The 20,754-nt window shown below is 38.5% G+C and overlaps 1 protein-coding gene across 1 annotated transcript; it reads right to left on the bottom strand.

Annotated features, from left to right (window-relative positions):
- Positions 1-3,031: 3,031 nt before the first annotated feature.
- Positions 3,032-7,404, bottom strand: LOC148038238 (uncharacterized). The gene is made up of 3 exons (XM_087670211.1): positions 5,817-7,404; positions 4,797-4,934; positions 3,032-4,057 (listed from the first exon to the last, which is right to left on the bottom strand). The coding sequence occupies exons 1-3, from the start codon at positions 6,860-6,862 to the stop codon at positions 3,295-3,297; spliced, it is 1,947 nt and encodes a 648-aa protein (XP_087526337.1). The 5' UTR covers positions 6,863-7,404; the 3' UTR covers positions 3,032-3,294.
- Positions 7,405-20,754: the final 13,350 nt, after the last annotated feature.

Here is a 20,754-nt window from a genome sequence, read left to right as displayed (position 1 = left end):
TTGTATGGTAGACTGATGTGTAGTTATTTCTTTTTTTTCAGAGTCTGTTCAATGCTTCTTTGCAACGAGATGAGGTTTCAGATAGCGATGAACTATAGCTCGCCCTTGGATCCTTGGAGCTCACATACCCTTCTTTTTTTGTCACATGGTATGTGTAGATATTTTCTATGTAGTAGTAGTATCTTGCCATGATTGTACCGGTCGCTTTCATTATGCGATCATGTACTTATTTCATGTATCAATCTTATGATTTAAGTACACTTTGCATTTATTTACACGAGCATTGTACACATTACTAAAACTATTTTGTATGGCCCAAATAAAGCACATAGTGCTATATGTGCTGCCCTGCCACAAATTTTTTTTTCCTTGTTACCGTCACCATTAGCATCGCAAAATTTACTGTACGCGTCGCTATTAGCATCGCAAAGTGTCGTTATCATCATCGTTATTTGCATCGGTATCAGTGTCGTATCGACGCAAATAGCGACGCGGATAACGACGCTGATACCGGCTGTTCTATGGCATCACCAATAACGACACTTTTTGCGACGACGGGGGAAAATTTCTTTATGAACATTTTCGTCGCTTTTAACGTCGGTATAAGGCCTATATCTTGTAGTGCATCCTTGCATTAGATTGTCCAGTGTATAGTGCACTGTGACACGTTTCCTTTAGCATCCACATGCTCATATTGTATATAATTCAAATTGAAAATCGTGGACCGATTACGGTATAGTTGAGCTACAACAAAATTACACTAAGAACCCACATCATAGGTTCGGGACTCAACTCTTCATTTGTAGACCTTCTTTTGGGCTTTCATAGATGATGGCTTATCAAAGCATCAATAGGGCCAGAGTCACACCAATGCCTATAAAATAAAATAGAACATTTGATAAATTTGCACAAAGTAATCTACATTGAGAGAAATCCACTTAATTAGACTATGCCGCATTAGGGTTTGGAATTATGGATTTACTTCTTAATGAGATGTGTATGACTACCTACCATCAGATGCAATAGTTTGCCTAGTGTATTCATTGATGTCCATTACTTGTGAAAGTCAGTTAATGTATCCTTTCTTTCAAATTTAGCACATAGGAAATCATTCAATCAATCCCAATGTAGGCAATGTTTTGCACCTCATATTTTGATGATAGATTAGTACATGCCTCCCATTGAGGTTTGAGGCATCAAATGAACTAGCTAGGAGATTTTGGACATTAATTTTTGGAATTGCAATGATGGGTGCAAATGGAAGCTTTGGTATGAATGGAAGCTTTACTAGGCCTCAAAAATTCATTCCTTTGCTATGCTTAAAAGAATAATAGGTTCAAAAAATGGTAGCTTTGCTACATTACAATGAATGGAAGCTTTGGTTTGGTGGTCCTAAAATTCATACAAGTGGTAGATTTGCTATCCTCAAATGCCAATTGCGGTATGGTAGATATGTTGTCCTCGAAGGATTGCTACATTGATGAATGAGGGGGAATGGAGAAGCGGAGGGTGCTTTTCTCATAGCATTTCTAAGAGCAGGAGGAAAGCATTGAGCAAGAGAAAAAAATTTATCATTGTCTTGCTAAACATGAATGGTGGAAGGGGTACCGAGCAAGAAGAGGGGTATTAATTAATTAATGAGTTTTTAAAAATTTCTTGGGTAATGGCCCCATTAATAGGGGTGAGAGGGTGTCGCTAAAATTCAATTGCAAATAGTTGCCATTGCGACCCCATAGAGTCTTAGCTCGTAATAGATTATGAGATGGACATAGTTTGATGCCCATCCCATGGTGAAATTTTGGTTTCCCTTTGCATGTGGGGCCTGTCTAGTTGCTCCTTGCTACTTATCTAGACATACGATGAAACACCCAGCTTGAAATGTACTGTGAGGCATCGCACAAGGTGCAGCAAGCTTGGCGGGCCAAGCCAGCTAGTATGCCATAATAATGCCTAGAAGTCCGTCGACTATCACTTGTTTTTGTTTTCTACACGTGTTTTTTGTTGTGCTAGAAATCTTTCTCAAATTTTGATGAGCTTGATATTTTTGCACCTGGCCGTATGAACCATTCCATTCAATGTCAGTCCCCACCCTAAACTATTTGCTTGTTTCTGTGCTTTTAGCACATTATTTTCAAGCTTCCGTGATGGAATCTTTCCCCCTGGGACTTCCATGAATTCCTTTCACGTTTGTGTCTCCCAATTATACGACGTTTTCATGCATGCTTGCCATTAACGTATCTTTCACTCTTCTATCATGGCCTACCTGGTTGGAAAACAGATTTACATGAGAAGAAACTTAACTTATTGTCTAGTCGAGTAAAATTGATGAGCTAGTATCTCCACAGAAATTGGCTATACTTGTTTTAGAGAGAGAGAGAGAGAGAGAATGCGTATATTGAGCTTTTAAAAAAATACGAAGCCAGTGTCACGATCGGATGCGAGAGAGACCCCACAAGGAATTCGATTGACAAGGGACCCCTATTATTAGTATTACTACTAGGTTGTTGAGAAAAGTCCTATTAACGCGTACACCCTGAGATTTCTATACATATAAAAATATTACTGATTTCTTTCATTCATAGCTTTCTCACGCCTATTTTGCTTTGCGATGGAAGATGTAACGAAAAAAGCATCAGCCTTCCTATTTTTTCTCCCACGATCGAAGATCGTGGGTTCTGGCAATCAGTGGAAGGTAAAACATCATCCCCAAAAACACAATAAAAACACACACAGGGGTTCAGAAAACACATTAAAGCTATCAAATCCTTGCAAGAAGACAGGATATACATATAATTCACATTCATTAACGATGTATTATAACCTCGCTTTCATAATTAAGCTTCGTGCTGCAGAAAAGTGTTCCTAATTGATTGGAAGCACAGTACTGTGGCCTCGCATAATTCATCCTCAAGCTTCGTGCTGCAAACAATGTTGCTAATTCAGTGGAAGCACGGTCTTATGACCTCGCATAATTCGTGAGTAAGCTTCGTGCTGCAAAATTTGTTGCTAATTAATGAGTGGAAGAAGATTTAATGTTTGATCAGTACAGCTGCAAAAATGTTGCTAAATTTGAAAGGGAATACCATAGTCATTTGATCAGTGTACAATTGAAGGAGCCGCGGCCATGAATGATACAAAACTATCAAGCTTGAATGGGAGACAAAATCAGTCTAAGTCCAGGAAACCTGTCGGGAAATAAATATCTTTCTGTGGGGGATATGTTTGCTCATCATGTGTAGCTGTACAGAAGTTATAAACCAAACTAGAATCTGATATTTTCCTAAATCGGGAAAATCACCATGTTGGGCTTACGTTAGACGACCAGTTGTAAAGGCTGAAGGGATCAACTGTGGTGCCACAATTGGCAGAATCTTCATAAAAACTGAAGGAATCAGGGAGCTCCTCCAATTGGGCAAAGAGCTCCTCATCTTGCATATCCACATATTGGACGGATGGTCCAATCTTGACATGCATATGGTGATGGTGGTTACTCGTTGATAAGCTGCCATCATATACAGTAGCTGATGTAGCAACATTCAAGTGATGACAGCTCAGAGATGATGGCGTGCTTGCATTAGCCTTATTGTCATCAATGCCAGCGGAATGTTGCAGCTCCTGATTACTGTTTGCATCATTGTTTGGCTGATTATCTTCAACCACTTGATCACTCATGGTCGGGGGGGAGTTTACTACATGATCATGGATGCCATCAGTGACATCATTATCATCATCCCCATCATTCTGATCAACGAGAGAAGATAAGCTTGGGATGGCTTCTGAGTCAAGGGGCTGATGACCGGAGCTATCTTCACTTGCAATGTTCACTGGGCAGCTAACTGCTGACAGCTCAGGGCTGGCAGCCTGAGAGGCTGAGCTGGATGGGTGAGCTGGAAGATCAGTAGTAGCACTGGTCGTACTGCTAGCGTTTGTAGCAGCTGCTGAGCCATGGTTGTGCTCTGCTGTATATGTTATCAGAAGCATGCTTGGATCTGTTGGACTCCTCTCCACTTGCTTTCTTCCTGTACAACCCTTAAAGCTGCTGCACTTGTAGTAGCTTCTGCAAATAGCCAAAGATTAACCCCACAATTGTTAAAATGTCTTTAGTGCGAGATTATATCACATTTAGCTATGATTACATGTGTAAACTACATGCAATATATTACCCCTATGCCCATAGCCAAGTATAGGACAAGCACACCATCTTTCCATCCATCCAGAATCATGCCCCTTGCTACTGCCAGGTGCAAATGTTCATGCATCTTCTACACAAACCTTGTGAGCTACAGCTACTACAGATATCCATGCTTTAACACAAGGTCTAGAATACCATAATCAAGGAAATCGGAGCGTGCGCAGGAGCATTTACTCTGTTGTTACTCGCATTCTTTCCTAAAACTAGGCCACTTAACTCAAGTTGACTAGAGGTAATTTTTCAAAGATCATTCACCTTGTCACTATACAATTGTAACAGCATATACCCTAACTAGCAATGCTAACCACAACACAAAGTCTACATACCACAATAGTCAAAGAAAACTAACATGTCTCTATAAAGACTTGTTATACTGGTAGGCACAGCCGCTGTCCAAACCTTTTAAGATTAATGAGACCTATAATATCCCTTTGTGCTCACTTAAGTGACGTTCTACGGCTGCATAAGGACTAGTACAGTCTTTTAGTAATGGTGATCAAGAATGACAACAGTATTACTTGTACACAGGCCAGCCGCAAAGCAACTATCAGTGGAGCACCGCATGAAAGGTGAAATGCTTATAAACTTAGAACTTTTTCCTTACCTCGGATATGGTGTCCCCTTGATTGGCTTCTGCCCGTATTTCCGCCAGGCCCATGAATCAGAGGGAAGGCATTCTGCTGTGGGCCTGTCCAGCCCTCCTGTTGCTGGAACAGATATCACTCTCTTGTGTTGGGATTTCCTGTATAATGCAAAAGACGACGACTTTATTTTACAGTTACGACTAATGTATATCTAACCTAGGTTCTTCCATCACAAGCTGAATCCTCTTCTGTTGAATGCCTTGTACTGCAAGGCATGAGTACAATTAGCATAGAGTAAAACAAGGGTATTAATTAACATAATACAATTTGCTGATCTCAGCCTGGTTCATCTCTCTGTTGATTAAATCTTCGGTTGCTAAGAGTTAAATTATGCTAAATGTTCTACACAACGTAATGTAATCAAGGATAAGGTTTCTTATAGTACAATAAGGGCATGCACGGAATACAATTTGTTGATCTCCTGCTAATCCTGATCTTGGCTGAATTTGATCTCCTGTTGAATGCAACTGAATGAAGGTTTGCTAGGAATACAGCTTATAACTCGACCATTTCGCAGCTGCAAGTGATTTTCCCACATGTACTGGAAACCTGCTACTTAGAGGTTGAGCTAATTTAATGAACCAAGTATGCATGCAATTTACGTTTATCGTAGTTAAGCAAGCAACATGATTTTCTGTTCCTTATTGATTATACGTTGCAAGAAAACCTTTGATGAGTATAGTAAATATGGATGTAGATAATCCTGTCCCGCCTGATTAGACCAAGTTGTTACACCATTAGGTCTACACTCTCTGGCCATTAAAAATGTTTGATCGGTGTTCATCTCCAAAACCTACTGGATGTGTGACGTGATTAGCTATCAACAGAAAAAAAGCTTGCATACCTTATCAATCCACAGCTAGATGATAAACTCAATGAAAAACTGATTAATTCAATCGGTGTGACTAGGTCAATTCCAGTGGTTGATTCATTCAAATGAGTGAACAGTGATAATTAGGTTAACCATGCGTGTTAATTACCGGCTTCGCTTTGGCGCTTGCTGGGGTACTTGAGCTTTGTATTTGATGGCAGCGGTGTTATTCATGGTACTGCTTTCGGGTGGGCCCATGGATTCATCGCTGCTGGAGGATTTCTGGCACCGTTCATGATCAGATACCATGGTAGATGTTTGCACATTCTTGTAGCTGGGGTTGCGGTTGATGGGGCTGGCCGCCGGTACTGCAGACGATGCTGCAGGGAACTGGAAGGAGTCCTGCTGCTGGGAGATGGAGGAGCTTCCAAATCTAGACATACCAGTTTTATCAAAGTCCGACGGTTCGAACTTGACCAGAGACTCCATATCCACCAGATTGTGTAGAAAATTGGTGGCTGCAAGTGGATAATCGGTCAAAGAGTAGGGTGCATAAGATGAATTAGCACCACTAACCATCTGATCTTTGTCCTCCATTATCGCTTTATGCCAGAGTGCTCCTGTACTACTGGATGTCTTCATCAGCCTGTCAATAGTGTCTGCAGTTACTGTGTCACAGTTCTCATACAGGTTCGTGGTGGATGATACTGGTGAGGTTGCAAAGAGTGGATTAATTTTGCTGAATGGGCAATCGGGCAAAGGGATTTGCAGGAGTTGTTGGTCAACGCTTGTGGAGTAGTATGGATGCATTAGGATTGGGTCAAACTGATGAAGAAGCTGATCACTGAAAACATTCATGGCTGGCAGAAGCTCAGAGTAAGGAGAAACAGTACGGGGTAATGCTGTGGATGAAGATGATGAAGCCAACAAAGAAGAAGAAGAAGAAGAAGAAGAAGAGGACGAGGACGAGGAGGCCGAGGAGAAAGAAGAGTAGGTCATGGGAGAAAGAAAAGCTGAATTGAAGGTCATGGGAGGTACTTGATCATCTGCGCTGTATTGTAAGCTTCTGTGACTCTGATCCAATATTCCAGCTGGTGCTTGCACTTGATAGTTGCAGGCGCTGTCTGCTGCAGTGCTGCTGCCATTGATGTGAGAACCCAGAATATAATTGCCAAACTGATGATGAGAATCTGGATGCAGGCACAAAGGATCCATACACAATTTCCTATTAGTGCTATTAAAATTAACCCTCTCTTCTCCTTCTCCTTCTTCTCCTCCTCCAAGATTCCTCTGGTTCTATATAATTTGGCTCTTTTAAACCCTCTCCTTCTTGATATCTTCCTGCTAGCAAACGGAATCAAGTAGATGGGGGTGTTTCAGCTGTGGAATAAGTCTAACCGTGTACAGGATATTTCTGACAGGAGTTATTAGACGAAGAGAATGAAGATGATGATGTAAAGCCCGGGAAGTATCCTACCTTATGATCAGATAGAATTGCGGGTAATGAGGAGGCAGCAGCTAGTGATGAAGACAAGACAACGGAAAGGCTGGGAAAGGGAAGGAATGAGTCGCGGGCTTAATATTATTATACGAGAGAGAGAGAGAGAGAGAGAGAGAGAGAGAGAGAGAGAGAGTCGAGAGGGTATGATGTTTGAGCTGATGAGACGGTAGTGGTCCAGTGGAGCTAAGAAGAAAGCAGGGTCATTGGGAGGCAAAATGAAGATTAGGTTAAGAGGATCCTGTAGGTGATGAATGAGACGAGAGAGAGATCAGAAGCACAACTGAAACGTGCGACCACTTGGTGACACGCGCACGCGCACAGTTCAATCTTACAGGGAATTGATGAGTGAGAGAATCATAGATGAGAGAGAGAGAGAGAGAGAGAGAGAGAGAGAGTGTGTGTGTGTGTGTGTGTGTTTTCATTCACCTAGTCATCATTCATGGATGAGAGAGATCAGACGACACAGAGAGAGAGGAGAGAGGAGAGTGAATTTTATTTTTAATATGGCTGATTAATATAGAAATAGTGTGGATTAATATTAGTATTTTCCAGCTTAAAAATAATGGAAGATGGAAAAGACCGTGGGCAACGCGCAATACACGAGCTCCGCGACGCTGCCCGCACAAGGAAAGGAAGAAGAGAAGAAATTTAAAAATAAGAAATTAATGTTATTGGGAGAGAGGCGAAGGGGGGTGAGCTGGGGTTGTTTCGCAAGTGGCACGGCCTTCACAAACTGGGGTCGAAGTCGCCCTGTCGTGGCCAGCAGGTCTTCCCAGGCCTTGCGTCATTCACGCGCACACACACACACACACACACACCCCCACACGCGAACGATTTGTTAATTTTGTGCGTGTGCAGGACATCTCAGGGCCCCCTACGCATGCCAGTTCCCATGCAGCAATTCTACCAAGCATGTAAGGACCAGTTCCCACCAGGGCCTGTTTTGCAACCAGGATGGTGGCTTGACTCGCAAATTCGTAGGTAACCATTGTGCTTCAACTTCAAATCCAAAACCACTTGGTGAACGTATGCTCTGAGAAGATTTGGAACGCCCTCCCTTCGGCCAAAAATCTTACGGACTTATCATTCGTCTACTTCATCAATGACACATGTTTCAACACTTTAAACATTATATTTCACATGCTCTCACATGTGCAAACATGTTTTTATGGATTCCCAACCAGTGCTCAAACTCCTTGGGTCATATATAAATACATATATATATATATATCGAGAGAGAGAAAGAGACTAATAGACAAAATTTGGCACAAGTGAAGCAAGTAACTATGTTGTTTTTTGAGGCTTGGTTTTGCACAAGTTAAGCAATTAAGTATGTAGTTTTGAGACATGGTTTGGCATGAGTTAAGAAATATAGTATGAAGGTTTTAGCATCAGGGTCCACTACTTCATCTAAAGAATAGCCATAGCCATAGGTGAAAACTTTCCTAAGTTTTATGCATTTCCATGTGAATCAAACTCGACCAAAAGCATGAGAATGTATGGATCACTTCCATGATGCCAACAAACCATTGCTGATTTTGAGATGGTGAACATGTGTGGTGCAAGAGTATCACCATTTGCAAACAATGGAGGCTAAATGGTGGTGGGACCAATTCCTAATTCACCTTCCAACACCATTCCATATCATGACATAAAGGTTCTAGGCCTTGTAAGAAACTTTCTCTACGAAGTGAAAACACTTTCTACCCAAATAAGTACATTAAGGGCAAGCTTCCAAAATAATCAACCAATCTATGTAATAAAAAATGCTCCTTTTACAAGAAAAAGAATTCGAAAAGTGCATGCTACTTTTAGGGCATGAGCAACATCCCATTGGTACTTTAGCCACCAAAAAATAAGATATGATAACATTAATAGTTTCAAATTCAAGTACAACATCTAATTGGTACTTTAGAACCCTAACCATTAAAATACACCAACACGTTGCTTCCTTGTAGCACCACCTAAAACTTCTTAGTCTTACCTTTCCTATTCTAACTCTCTATTGCATGTATTGTCCAACCACCATTATCGAAACTTAAATAATGCTTTAAGCTTAACAACCTCTCACGCCTAGCCTACAACTAATGGCTAGACAAATTCCACCAATCAATGAACTTATTTGCACTCAAAGTAACTATATACTTGAGAACTATGAAGTTCCCATGCATCGAAGGTGGTTCATCAATGTCTACTAGAGTTTATAATCACCCTTCAAGCACACACGCTAAGAAACCCTCCATTCTTGATACTCACTCTATGAACACATTTAGTGATATAATGTCTAAGGCATGTCCAAAATCTTAGGTGGGAGGGGGAGTTAGTTAAAAATAGTCTATCACATCAATTCAATAGAAGGGATTTAAAAATCCCTTTTTTTAGACCATTTTTTAACATACATAAGAGTATCATATTTCATAGGTTGAATATGAAAGAGTATAGCCTATTCATAATAAGTTTATAAATGAGGGCTTTTAAAATTAGGCCTTAAATACACATAATATTAAGGATTTACATGTAGTGAATTCCCAAAGTCCACAGTCTACGAGCCTAGCTGCCCAAGCCTAGTGTTCGCTTCAAGGCAGTCACTATTTGGAATATAAGGTACGCATTTCTCTCTACCACAATCTATGAGCCTAGCTGCCCAAGCCTAGTGTTTGCTTCAAGGTAGTCACTATTCGGAATATAAGGTATGCATTTCTCTCTACCACATTATATAAGGGCCAATATAAAAGTCAATTTTCAACAAATCTATTTATTAATAATCCACATTGAACCTCCTATCTCTTTTTCTTTCTCTTTGTCACTTTTTTAGAGGCAATCCATATTGCCATAAGAAGGTTTTACTATATGACATATTCTTACAAGCTTGATTAGGACTTGACTTCCTAACTAATGCTACACTTCTCTAAATTGTCAACCCCTTACACCAAGTACCATGTGTGAAAGTACTAGAAAGTACAGAGTGTATATTACCCTCATGATTGGTAATAAAAGATATCTTACCCTATGAAACCAATCATGTGCAATATAATAAAGTTGAAATATAGTTCCAAGGCACAACAAAAGTGTCAATATTTTACCTCATTCTAAATTCTTACAATGATAATAACTTATCATTGTGGGCCTAAAGCATTAGCCACTCATCATTGGATCCTCTAATAAAGCTGAAATGTTACTATTCTAGGAGAGTGTTAAGTTCAATCTATAGTCCCATAAAGTATTCCTCATCCATGCACATTATCATTAAATTTGATTCCTACCTACCCCTAATGTTCATCGAAATGTTTTTTACAAGGAACTCTTTGAAGGCTATTTGGAGGGTTCAAAAATGCCATGTATTGCACATGTTGAACTTACTACTATTTGAAGGGTTCAAAAATGCCACGTATTGCACATGTTGAACTTACTAGAGTGCTTGCAAGTGTGCAAAGTGAACTTGCAGCTCTCTACATTTTCAATCCTATGCATCACCTTCATTCCAACTCTAGTCTGTATAGGATTTTTTAGCTTAGCTTGCTACTTCAGCTTCTATCAACGATTAAATGGCCTCATGGAAAATAATAGCCTCTTCACTGCCTCTAAAATCAACATGTTAACAAAGTATCAGGAGGTGTTTCTAAATGGAAATGAGTATAAGTAAAATGCTCACACCTTAATCTAGAGGAAACCAATCATAAGCTAGCTTTTCCATTGTTGGGACATGTGAAAGATCATGCCATCCCTTTCGCAATGAACTCAAGGATAAGGAAAAAGGAAAGGAGGAGTTCTAATTTAACTTATTGTGGGCTATCAACATGAGTTTGCTAATATTTAACTTGGTTGATGGAGGCTGGTCCACAATGATTGACAACCTTTTCTAGTGTAAGAGAAGTTTTCTCGTGACCCACGCAAGAGAGGCCACTTGCCTTTGGATGTAGGCCTTAGCCTTTGATTTTGTAAGGTTGAACATGCGGATGATGTAGTTTTAGAGGAATGGGGAGAGAGAGGATGCCACAAGGATCAAATCAAGTACAAAGCACATTGCCAGAAATGGAAAACCGTTTTAAAAATGGAACAATAATCAATTTGCAAAAAACAGAGATCGGACGCGGCTTTGTCGCGGACTCAGTGTGAACGCGCTGAATCGCAGATGGGGAAGGTTGAAGGTGGCCCTTTGCGATGGGCGGTCCCAATCTATGGAACGCGCTCAAACAAACTCAACCACTCGGCGGCGCTGACTTTTGGCCTCTGGTCAACCCCCCTTTTGCCCGATGACGCAATCTCATCCGTCCATCCCTGGAACCATTTCAAAACGCGTCCTTGGACTTCAAAGGTACCCTCCCCCCCCCATTGTTTTAGACCTTAGTCCTAACCTTATTTGTTATTATTAATCAACTTGTGCCCTTGTTAGTTACCTTGTGCCGCTCCACCTTTGAGCTACTCAAAGGTCCCGACACCCAAACTCCATCAACCCTCCATTTGCAACATTTGTGCTTCCCACACCCTACCTTATCCTAATCCTCAAAATGGCATTGTTGGAATAAACCTCAACTTGCCACAATTTATAGGGGTTTAAAACTACCAATTATCTTAAGCTTGAAAAGGCAATGATTTGAATAGCCCTTTACGTGCCACAATTTATGGGGATTTAGACAGCTTAATGTCCCTAACCTTCTACCCAAGATTCCATTTTGGTCAAGTTGGAGCTCTTGCAAAGTTTTAATTTCCATGAAGTAAGCATTACTTAGCACATGCCTATTGAGTTTCCAACATCTTTTGCCTTTGCATCTTGAACACATGGGCAAGCTGCACAAGCCTCACCCTAACCATGCTTATACATTGTACATACTCTTATGTACAAGGCATATGACATGCAACATCAATCATACTTAGCCATTTTGGTTTATGTATCACATATTTGCAATCATGATGCTTAAGCAATGGTATCTCTAATGCAAAGTTATCATGCTCAATAAATAAAGTAGGAAGGCACTGTGTTTGTGTGTCATAGAAAAGAATGTTGAAGGTTTGGATATAATCAAACATGACTACTTGAATTCTCCTCCATACAAGTTGCCACAACTGACTACTCCTTAAAGAGGTTCTCTAACACTACTTCTTACATTTCCTACTAGTTGCCATAACTTCAAGCTACATCGCAAAACGTATGTTTTTAATTGAAATGAAAAGTTGCATGCTCATAAGAGGTTGCCCCTTGCTCTGTCTTACCTTTCCATAATGTATTAACTAGATCTATCTCAGTGCACCTCACCGAGCCTCAAGACAAAGGTTCAGGAAAATGAAGCTTGCAATAATACAAAACTATGCACTCTATCTATGCTTAGAATCATAGACCCTCCAAATTGAGCCATCTTTTAGGATTTGTGCATGTATGAGCTCAGACATGTCCACACATGCATAGCCTAGATCTATAATCTCCCCTTGATTTTTTGTATGTAGGTATATACATTTTTCACATGTGCAAATAAATGGAAACGTAAACACAAGACCATCAATTTTATGCATATTTTAACATGCATTCACACACATACACATGCACAATATGTTTGTGTATCTATCCTCTTCTCACAAATCAATCTAAGGTTTTCAAACAACAAGCTAACAAAGCACATACATCCAAAACTAATTAATTGACTAGAAACACTCATTTCTTACAAGAATATAAATTAAACCTCATTCCTATAACTTTACCTTCATACAAACTCTTGTTTTATACTACCAATCTCTACTAAATTAAGACAATAATTGCAAATGGCAAGGAGCTCCTTGATTTATGTCTCGCTCATAACTTTAGGAAAAAGTGTATAACTAATAACTAGTCAAGTACTATGGGCAGCCTCTTGTAGATGGAAGCATGGCATCACACTAGTATCCCAATTGTGGCTAATCTAAGGAACCTCTCACTATTTGCAATACCACTTTATAAGAATACTATTGATATCAAACTATGAAAACACAAGGATGGTTATGGCTTCAAGTCATGAGCCCATTGCTTTTATCATTAGCCAGTTAACCTATATTTAGCATTCAATATCTCTACATATGAGCCCATTTGAGATGGTTTTGAGTAGAAATACTAATTTTCTTTTCTAAAAACGGTCTTAAAGGCGGACATTAAAAAAATATACTTCCTAGCTTGTTTTAATTCCTTCTATTTTTTCTCAACTATTAATTTATGTTGATCACATTTTCCTAAAACCATATTTTCTCAATCTTTTTGTTGATGAAGAATTGACTTTTTTATAGAGGGTCCAAATTGCCGCAGAAATGGCTTTTTTGCTACAAGACACTATAGTGTTAAGAGCTAACTTTTGCTTTGAAAATTGTAGATAGTGGTGTATGCATGTGTCTATGTATGTAACCTATGTGTGTGTATGCATATTTGTTTTACTTATGTATAAATTCATTGAAACTATAAATGCATATGTGTTTGTGTCTATTAGATATATATTTATATACATTTATATGGATGTCATTTGTGAGTACACATGTGTGTATCAAACATATAAATTGAAGCAAAAATTATAACTTCAAAAACTTCAAAACACACTCAATTGGAGCTTAAATTGCTCCTACACCACATGTGACACTTGTTGGCCCCAAAGCTGGTTAATCCTAAGAGACAATGATAAGAAGAAGACTAGTTAAAGCTAAAGGGTTAGAAGTAAACAATGCCAATCAATGGTGGCAAAATTATATTTTGAAAAGACAATGCAATTTTTGAGTATTTCTCTCTCCTCATTTAGTCTTTCTCTCTCCTTTGCATTATCTTTCTTTCACTTCTACAATCTTCTCTCTCCTCTCATGTCCCTTCATTATAAGTGGTATTAGAGCTTAGGTATTTGATCCATTTTTCTTTCATTTTCTTCATATCTAATCTCATTTTCACTCAGAAAAATTCAACTTCAAACATATACAAGAGGTACAAATGTAGTACAGGGATTAATAGACGTTCTGTAGATAGTAGACACCACATTTGGAGCCATTTTCCAAAAAATTGAACAAATATGGAGACATTCAAGTCAAAATAGTAGATCACCACTCAATTCTAGGCATTTTGGAGTTCGGAGCCTTATTGGACTTTGGGGAGACTTAAACCAGGGTTACTTTTAAAGACAAACCTTTCTTTTCCTTTTTCCAAGCTCTCTTTTAAGCTCCCATGCTAGAGCTCTCCCTCTAACTTCATTTTCGGTTAAGATCCTTCTCTTCTTGGAGAAATGGCTTGTGTAAAGAGACTCTAGACACCATACACAAGAAATAGAGTACACTTTTAGCTAGTCTTAGGCTACATGAGTAGCCTACAAGTTCTAGTAGTTTGCACTATCCTAGCAACCTTTCTCATCATGAAGTCCCCATGCTTTGTGCCTTACTTTTCTTCTTGTTCTTGAAGACAACTAGGAGCAACAAGTAGTATATCTATATGCATGGTTTTGAAGAAGTATTAAGGAGCAACTAGTCACTCTAAAATACACTATTGAAAGTATTACATTAGGCCACAATTTTAGCAATCAAGATTCTTAGTATTGCCCTTATTGCTTCACCTAATTTTTGAGCTTCAACTAAGGGTTATACTTCAACATGATTAAGGATTACATCCTCTACAAGACTAAGTTCAACAAGTCTTATATATTTGATCCTTAGGCTTCAATAAGGTTCTCAAACTAAGGCTCTATAAGGTGTTGCTATCTTGATCGAGGTGGCCTAGATCCACCATTTTATACATCAACAACTTTACATTTGACAAACCTATGACCTACAACTAGTGGGGGTTTTAGTTGGGGAGCAGAAGAAGAGTTGAGCCCCAAACAACTATCAAGGTCATCATCAACATTGGCCTTGGAGCTAGAATCACCATCTTTATATTGTCAGTAATATTTCTAATACATACATGCCCTACAATCATTTCTCAAGCATCAAACCATTGATGCATTTACTCCAACTTCAATCTAGAGAACAGGAAAAGTTGAAATAAAGCCCCAAATAACATCTTGGCATCATTATGATTCTTGATGGATGAATTCCTACAAGAGATGGTGTGTACAACAGATGGCATGTCATTATCCTTACATCGATATCATTGTGATTCTTGATGGATGAATCCCTATAGTAGATGGCATATACAATAGATGGCATGTCACTACCCTTGCAATAGTCAGTGATTCTTGATGGGTGAATCCCTACAGCAAATGGCATGCCACTATCCTTGCAATAGTCAATATTCCTATAGTAGATGGCATGTCACTACTCTTTCTAACATAGAGGATGGTCCCTCAAAGCATAGTGGTTTCATTGCTAAACTCACAACTTCATAAGTAGAACTTTTCCGACCCCAAGCAGTAATAAAATCTCTGATTAACATTATGGTAGCTTCAATAACAACAACAACGAAAGTAACTTCAGCACAATAGTAGTAACTAAAACAACAACAACTTCAACATCAATTACTACATTTAGAATATCAATACAAGCTTCATTAGTGTGGCTAACATATGTTAGAGTGATCTAAAAGGCATGTGAACCATATCAATTTGTGTGTATACCTTGGAGATTACAAAAAAGCATAAAGATGAGCTTATGCATCTAGTATAAAGCTTACATTCCTTGTATAGAGAAATTTGAGATGAGCAAATGCAATTCGTGAGATCACGATTTGGAAGAAACTTGATGTCTCAGATACAACATGGATGCATGCAATATGGGCATTCTCTCAAGTTAATTGATAGTGCATATGAAAGAGGGCTATATTTTTATGATAATTGTGGTGAATAGGAATTTGGATGGGTATACCATTGCAAGGATTGTGGTTTTAATCTGCATCTAAATTGAGGTTCTAACAAGATGGGCATTGCGACATAAAAAATTGACTAATCCATCTTGGTGATAATAGTGGATTTTAGTAAGCTTGTCTAAGCTCTTGATGGATTCTACATTACATGATAGTAGAGTGAGCGTTTGTCTCTCTTCCTCAAGTAGCTTGACTCTACCTGTGGCAAGCACTAGTAGATAGTATTATGGACATTGAACTTTGTGGAGAATAGTTGTCACAACATTGCTGATCTGTAGAATAAAAACAATAAAAAAATAAATCTAAAATCCTAGTTAGCGTTTGCTACTCAAAAGGTTTTGAAAGTGGTAGCTCTTAACAAAGTTTTATAGGGAAAGAAGCATACTTATTACAAAGGCCACTATCCACACCTTGAAGAGTAGCTTAGCTATTGGTTGAAAGAATGAGCTAGTGAAGATCTACTTTGTGAGCCCCTTCCCATTGAGAATCAATGCCATAAGCCTTTCATCTCAACCTATCATCCATCATTTGGCTCAAGATCTTGTACCAGAGTTCTCTACTTCTAATTCATCCACAATAACCTCCTTTGGCAACTTGACTCTATGCACTTGATCCTCTAAGATCGGAAGCTTGCTATATGGCAGTGTTTGAGATTTCAAAGGTGATAAGGTTAGAGTAATCTTTGCAAATGCTACACAAGAACATATTTCAATTCATCCATATTCTACTCAATTTGATGGTGTTCCTTTAACTCCATTTTCAACAAAAATCTTGGGATCTAGTACATTCCTTCACACTATAGTTATGTGCATGTAGCCTATCAACGTAGTTACACGGGAAACACAACACTCCTATAGACACTATGACCATAAACTATTCTTTACCTCAACTAAAACTTGGATTATGTATAGTGATCGCAATGAGTGCCCCACATGCTACTATGGTAGCTATTCCAAGCTGAATTTTCCCTAGATGGCATCAGCTTCACTCCTAGAAAAAGAAATAGCCATGTTGTCACCTTGATTGTGAAGACGTGGATGTCAGCTTGCAAGGGAGAAAGTGACAATTCACCTTTTATGGGTATGATTGATCCCCAAAACTGATTCCACATATCTGTTGAGGCATTGATTGGTGGAATTTTTCAAACTGAAGAGAAATGAGCCTGACATCACTATATTGATTGATCCCCAAAATTGATTCAACATATCCATTGAGGCATTGACTAGTGGAATCTTTAGACTTAATAGAAATGAGCCCTAGAACTCTATAAGAGCTACTCTTTGCAACTTGGTCAATGGTTGACATCTCATATCACTTTTAATTTATTTTCATTGAAGCACCTATGAAGCCACATGATAGGAAAATCCCTACTTCTGTATGACTTCATTATATGCTAGTGTAGCTCTCCACACATATAGTGTACAAACTGTGGGTAAAGTTTGTGGAAGTAAAGAGGATCATTTTGAGGTTAGGGAAAAGGACCTCCCTCACAAGTAAAGTTGGCACCTAAATATTACAAGGTTGTATTCTTAGGAAATTTCATTGCACTTCTACTTCATATAGATAACATCAATAATTGAACCTTGGAGAAACACTCAAAATAGATTCTTGTATTGTGTTTAAGGCAAAATAAAGGGATATATTGAGAACTAGGGATTTCAGTACTTGCCTTTGATTGGGAGTCCCAAATTTGTCACAAGAATGTTCATATCTTGAAGTATCCAATGAACTAACCACCAAGTCATCTTTTCAAATAGAGAGGTTGTGTTTTAGTTCCAAGTGCCATGCTTCAATCTTTGCAAAATCTATAATTGCATTTATGGTATGCTAAAAACAATTAGCATATTGTGGGACAATTTGAAGATGCTTCCTTTGTTAATAAGATAGATTTGTATCTGGTGCTAGCATGCCATTCTAATGATCCCATGAGTTGAGGGAATTCGCAAGGTCACAACATAAATCCTAGATTTATTGGTGTTGATTTGGAACAATCTCATGGATTAACTATTTTGATTAATGGGGTATACATCTTTAGTCCACATGCTAGCAGTGGGTGGCTACTCACACTATGGATCTTACTCACAAATCTCAGTAGTAGTTGCTGACCATGTTCAAATCTAGATATTACAATTTTGAAAGGACAAGAAGAGAGAAGGGAGAGCTAGAAGAAGATACATGATTCCTTGTTAGGAAAGCAATCAAAAAGTAGAAGAGTCTGAAGAAAAACAAAAATTTCCACCAATATCAAAGGAATTTTAGGGATGGTCATAGCAGTAGTTGCAATTGTGACTTTTAGCAAGTAAATGCTAATTATGGAGTGTCTCATGTGAGGCAAGTAGCATCTAGTGAAGGAGTATTTGAGAGACGTTTTATGGGTGGGGAAGCACATCAATAGATGCAAATTCCAAGCACCAAAACTTATGTGAAAATCCATCATATTATGAATTTTGCCGAGGCTATAAGAGAACAACCTGTCAAGGTTGCTTTTGATGTGAATTTTTATAGAGATATCATATCATCAAAGGGTGGTTCACTCTAAGAAAATATTAGATGAAAAATTGTCAAATTCAAGTGCAATCAAGATGGAGCAAATAGTAGAAAATTATAGCTTTGAAGCTATGGTGGTTTTGGCACTAAAGTACAAGGTGTTAGGGAAGATTTGAGTCAAAGAAGTGATGCAACACTAGTTATCTATGCTCAAAGCCTTGTATTATTTTCTATGCCTTCAAATATTTTAAAGGATAATGTTTCAGCAACCCCAATCCATGTAGCTCCTTTTGATGCCTTTGAAGGATTGGTTTCCTATGGCAAGGAGTCCAATCTTCCATATTCCAATAGCCATATTATGAGCATCACAAGAGAAATGGAATTCAACAAGTTAGTTGCTCACATGGATGACATGGTTGATGCATTTACACATGTAATTATGGTTTTTGATGATACCATGATGGTAGTAGAAGTGCTAGATGCAGTTCGGATTGAACAAGAACTTGCCCAATACATAACATCTCATATTAATCAGTCCTCAATGCAACCATGTATTATGGAAGCTCTTAGAAATCTTTATGGTACTGTTATTTTGCAAGAAGGCTTAGCTCATGTACAAGACAAGCATATATTGGTTGCATCGATTGCTATGGATAATGTAGTAGTTCAATAAAACTTATTAGCAATCATTGCTATGTATAGATAACTGCTCTCTTATGGGCAACACTATGTTCATGGGAAAGAATATGACTATGAGCATCAATCATTTTATTCTCGGCCACACGATTGTCATGAGCACCATGGACAACAGTATGATAGATCTATTGTTGATTTGGACCATGATAATGTGGGAAATATTTTATCTAAAGCAAATAGAACTAGACATTTAACTAGTGACCAGATCATCGGAGAATTGCATGCTCAAGGGTTAGGTTATAGATGTGCTGAGCTGATGTGTTCCAATCACAAAGACATATATAGAGCAATGAATGAAAAAATATTCTTGGTAATTGAATATTCAAATGAAGAGGGTGAAGATGGTCATGCTAAGGAAACTTTTGATGTAGGTCAAGAGGAAGATAAAGGGTTTAATAAAATAGAACTACAAGTCAAATAGGCAAAAGTGTAGAAAAAGGGCTTTGTTTGGAGCTATCATATACACCCCACTTGGATCAGCCTATTAAGAGATCTTGATAATTTAGTACATCAGGTTCTCTAGTGGATAGCATGGTCACTCTATCAAGTGAGCTCTTACTTGATGACTTGGTGACCAAAACCTTGCCTTTATGACTTTTTTTTGGATGTATATAGATGGCCTTTGGTCGCATTGCTTTATCATTCTTCAATTCTCATGCCCATTTTTTAAGATTAGGGAGTCTTTAACCCACCTAAATAGAGCAATGTCTTGCTCCTTTCCATTACTTTGGTAAATTGTAATAAGTCCCATCTTTGTATTTTAGGAAAAAAACATCCAATTGAGGATGGAATGTAAGAAAATAAATTAGGAGTATGTAAAAGGTGTGAAGGACACATGTACAACTATCTTTTTTTTTTTAAAATATACAACTCTGACCTTTCCCCTCTCAATCTCCTCTCATGTTCTTTCATGGCTGCTAGCCATCTCTCTCCTTCTTTCTTATCTTTCTCTCTCCACTTCTATTATTTCTCTCTCCTCGTTTAGTCTTTCTATCTTCTCTACACTCTTTTTCTTTTACTATTGTAGTATTCTCTATCCTCTCAGGCTCCTTCATTACACTTTTAATCCAGGCGGTATAAGTGCTCTTCAAAATCATGGTAACGACAATAATAACAACAACAAGGGTTGGAATAATGAACCACTTTGGTTTAAATGCAACCAACTAGACCACTTCCACACTGAATGTCCCAACAAGAGAATGAACACCTACATTTACGCTCCTTGAAATCATCCTATGAAAGGAAACTATAATAATTGAGGATGTGGGTGCAGGATATGGCATAGGGCTGGGCCAAGGGCTGGATAGGTAGAAGGGCATGGAGTTGAAGCCGTTGTCTATGCTATGGCAAGCAATGAGTTGGATTAGCCTCTCAACGAAGAAATTGAAAGAGGATTTGTTCACATTGTAATGGACACTCAAGTAATGTAAGGGATGCTCAAGCAAGGAAAGCTCTTGGTTCATATGCAAAATAGAACCCTTGGTTCTATGAAGTTTCTAGAAGATTTCAAAGATTCTAGAATATTTGAGAAAGTACTAGATGATTCTAAGAAGATTCTAGGTGATTCTTTGGAAAGTTCTAGAAGAGGTTTACACCAATGCTTACATCAATATTGCTTATATCATCACTTATGTC

Source organism: Lygodium microphyllum, chromosome 3, assembly GCF_053477565.2.
Source record: "Lygodium microphyllum isolate KBCC chromosome 3, Lygodium_microphyllum_v1.1.10, whole genome shotgun sequence".
Lineage (NCBI taxonomy): Eukaryota > Viridiplantae > Streptophyta > Polypodiopsida > Schizaeales > Lygodiaceae > Lygodium > Lygodium microphyllum.
The sequence above is the reverse complement of the archived record's forward strand: the minus strand, read 5'-3'. Positions and strand labels throughout refer to the sequence as shown.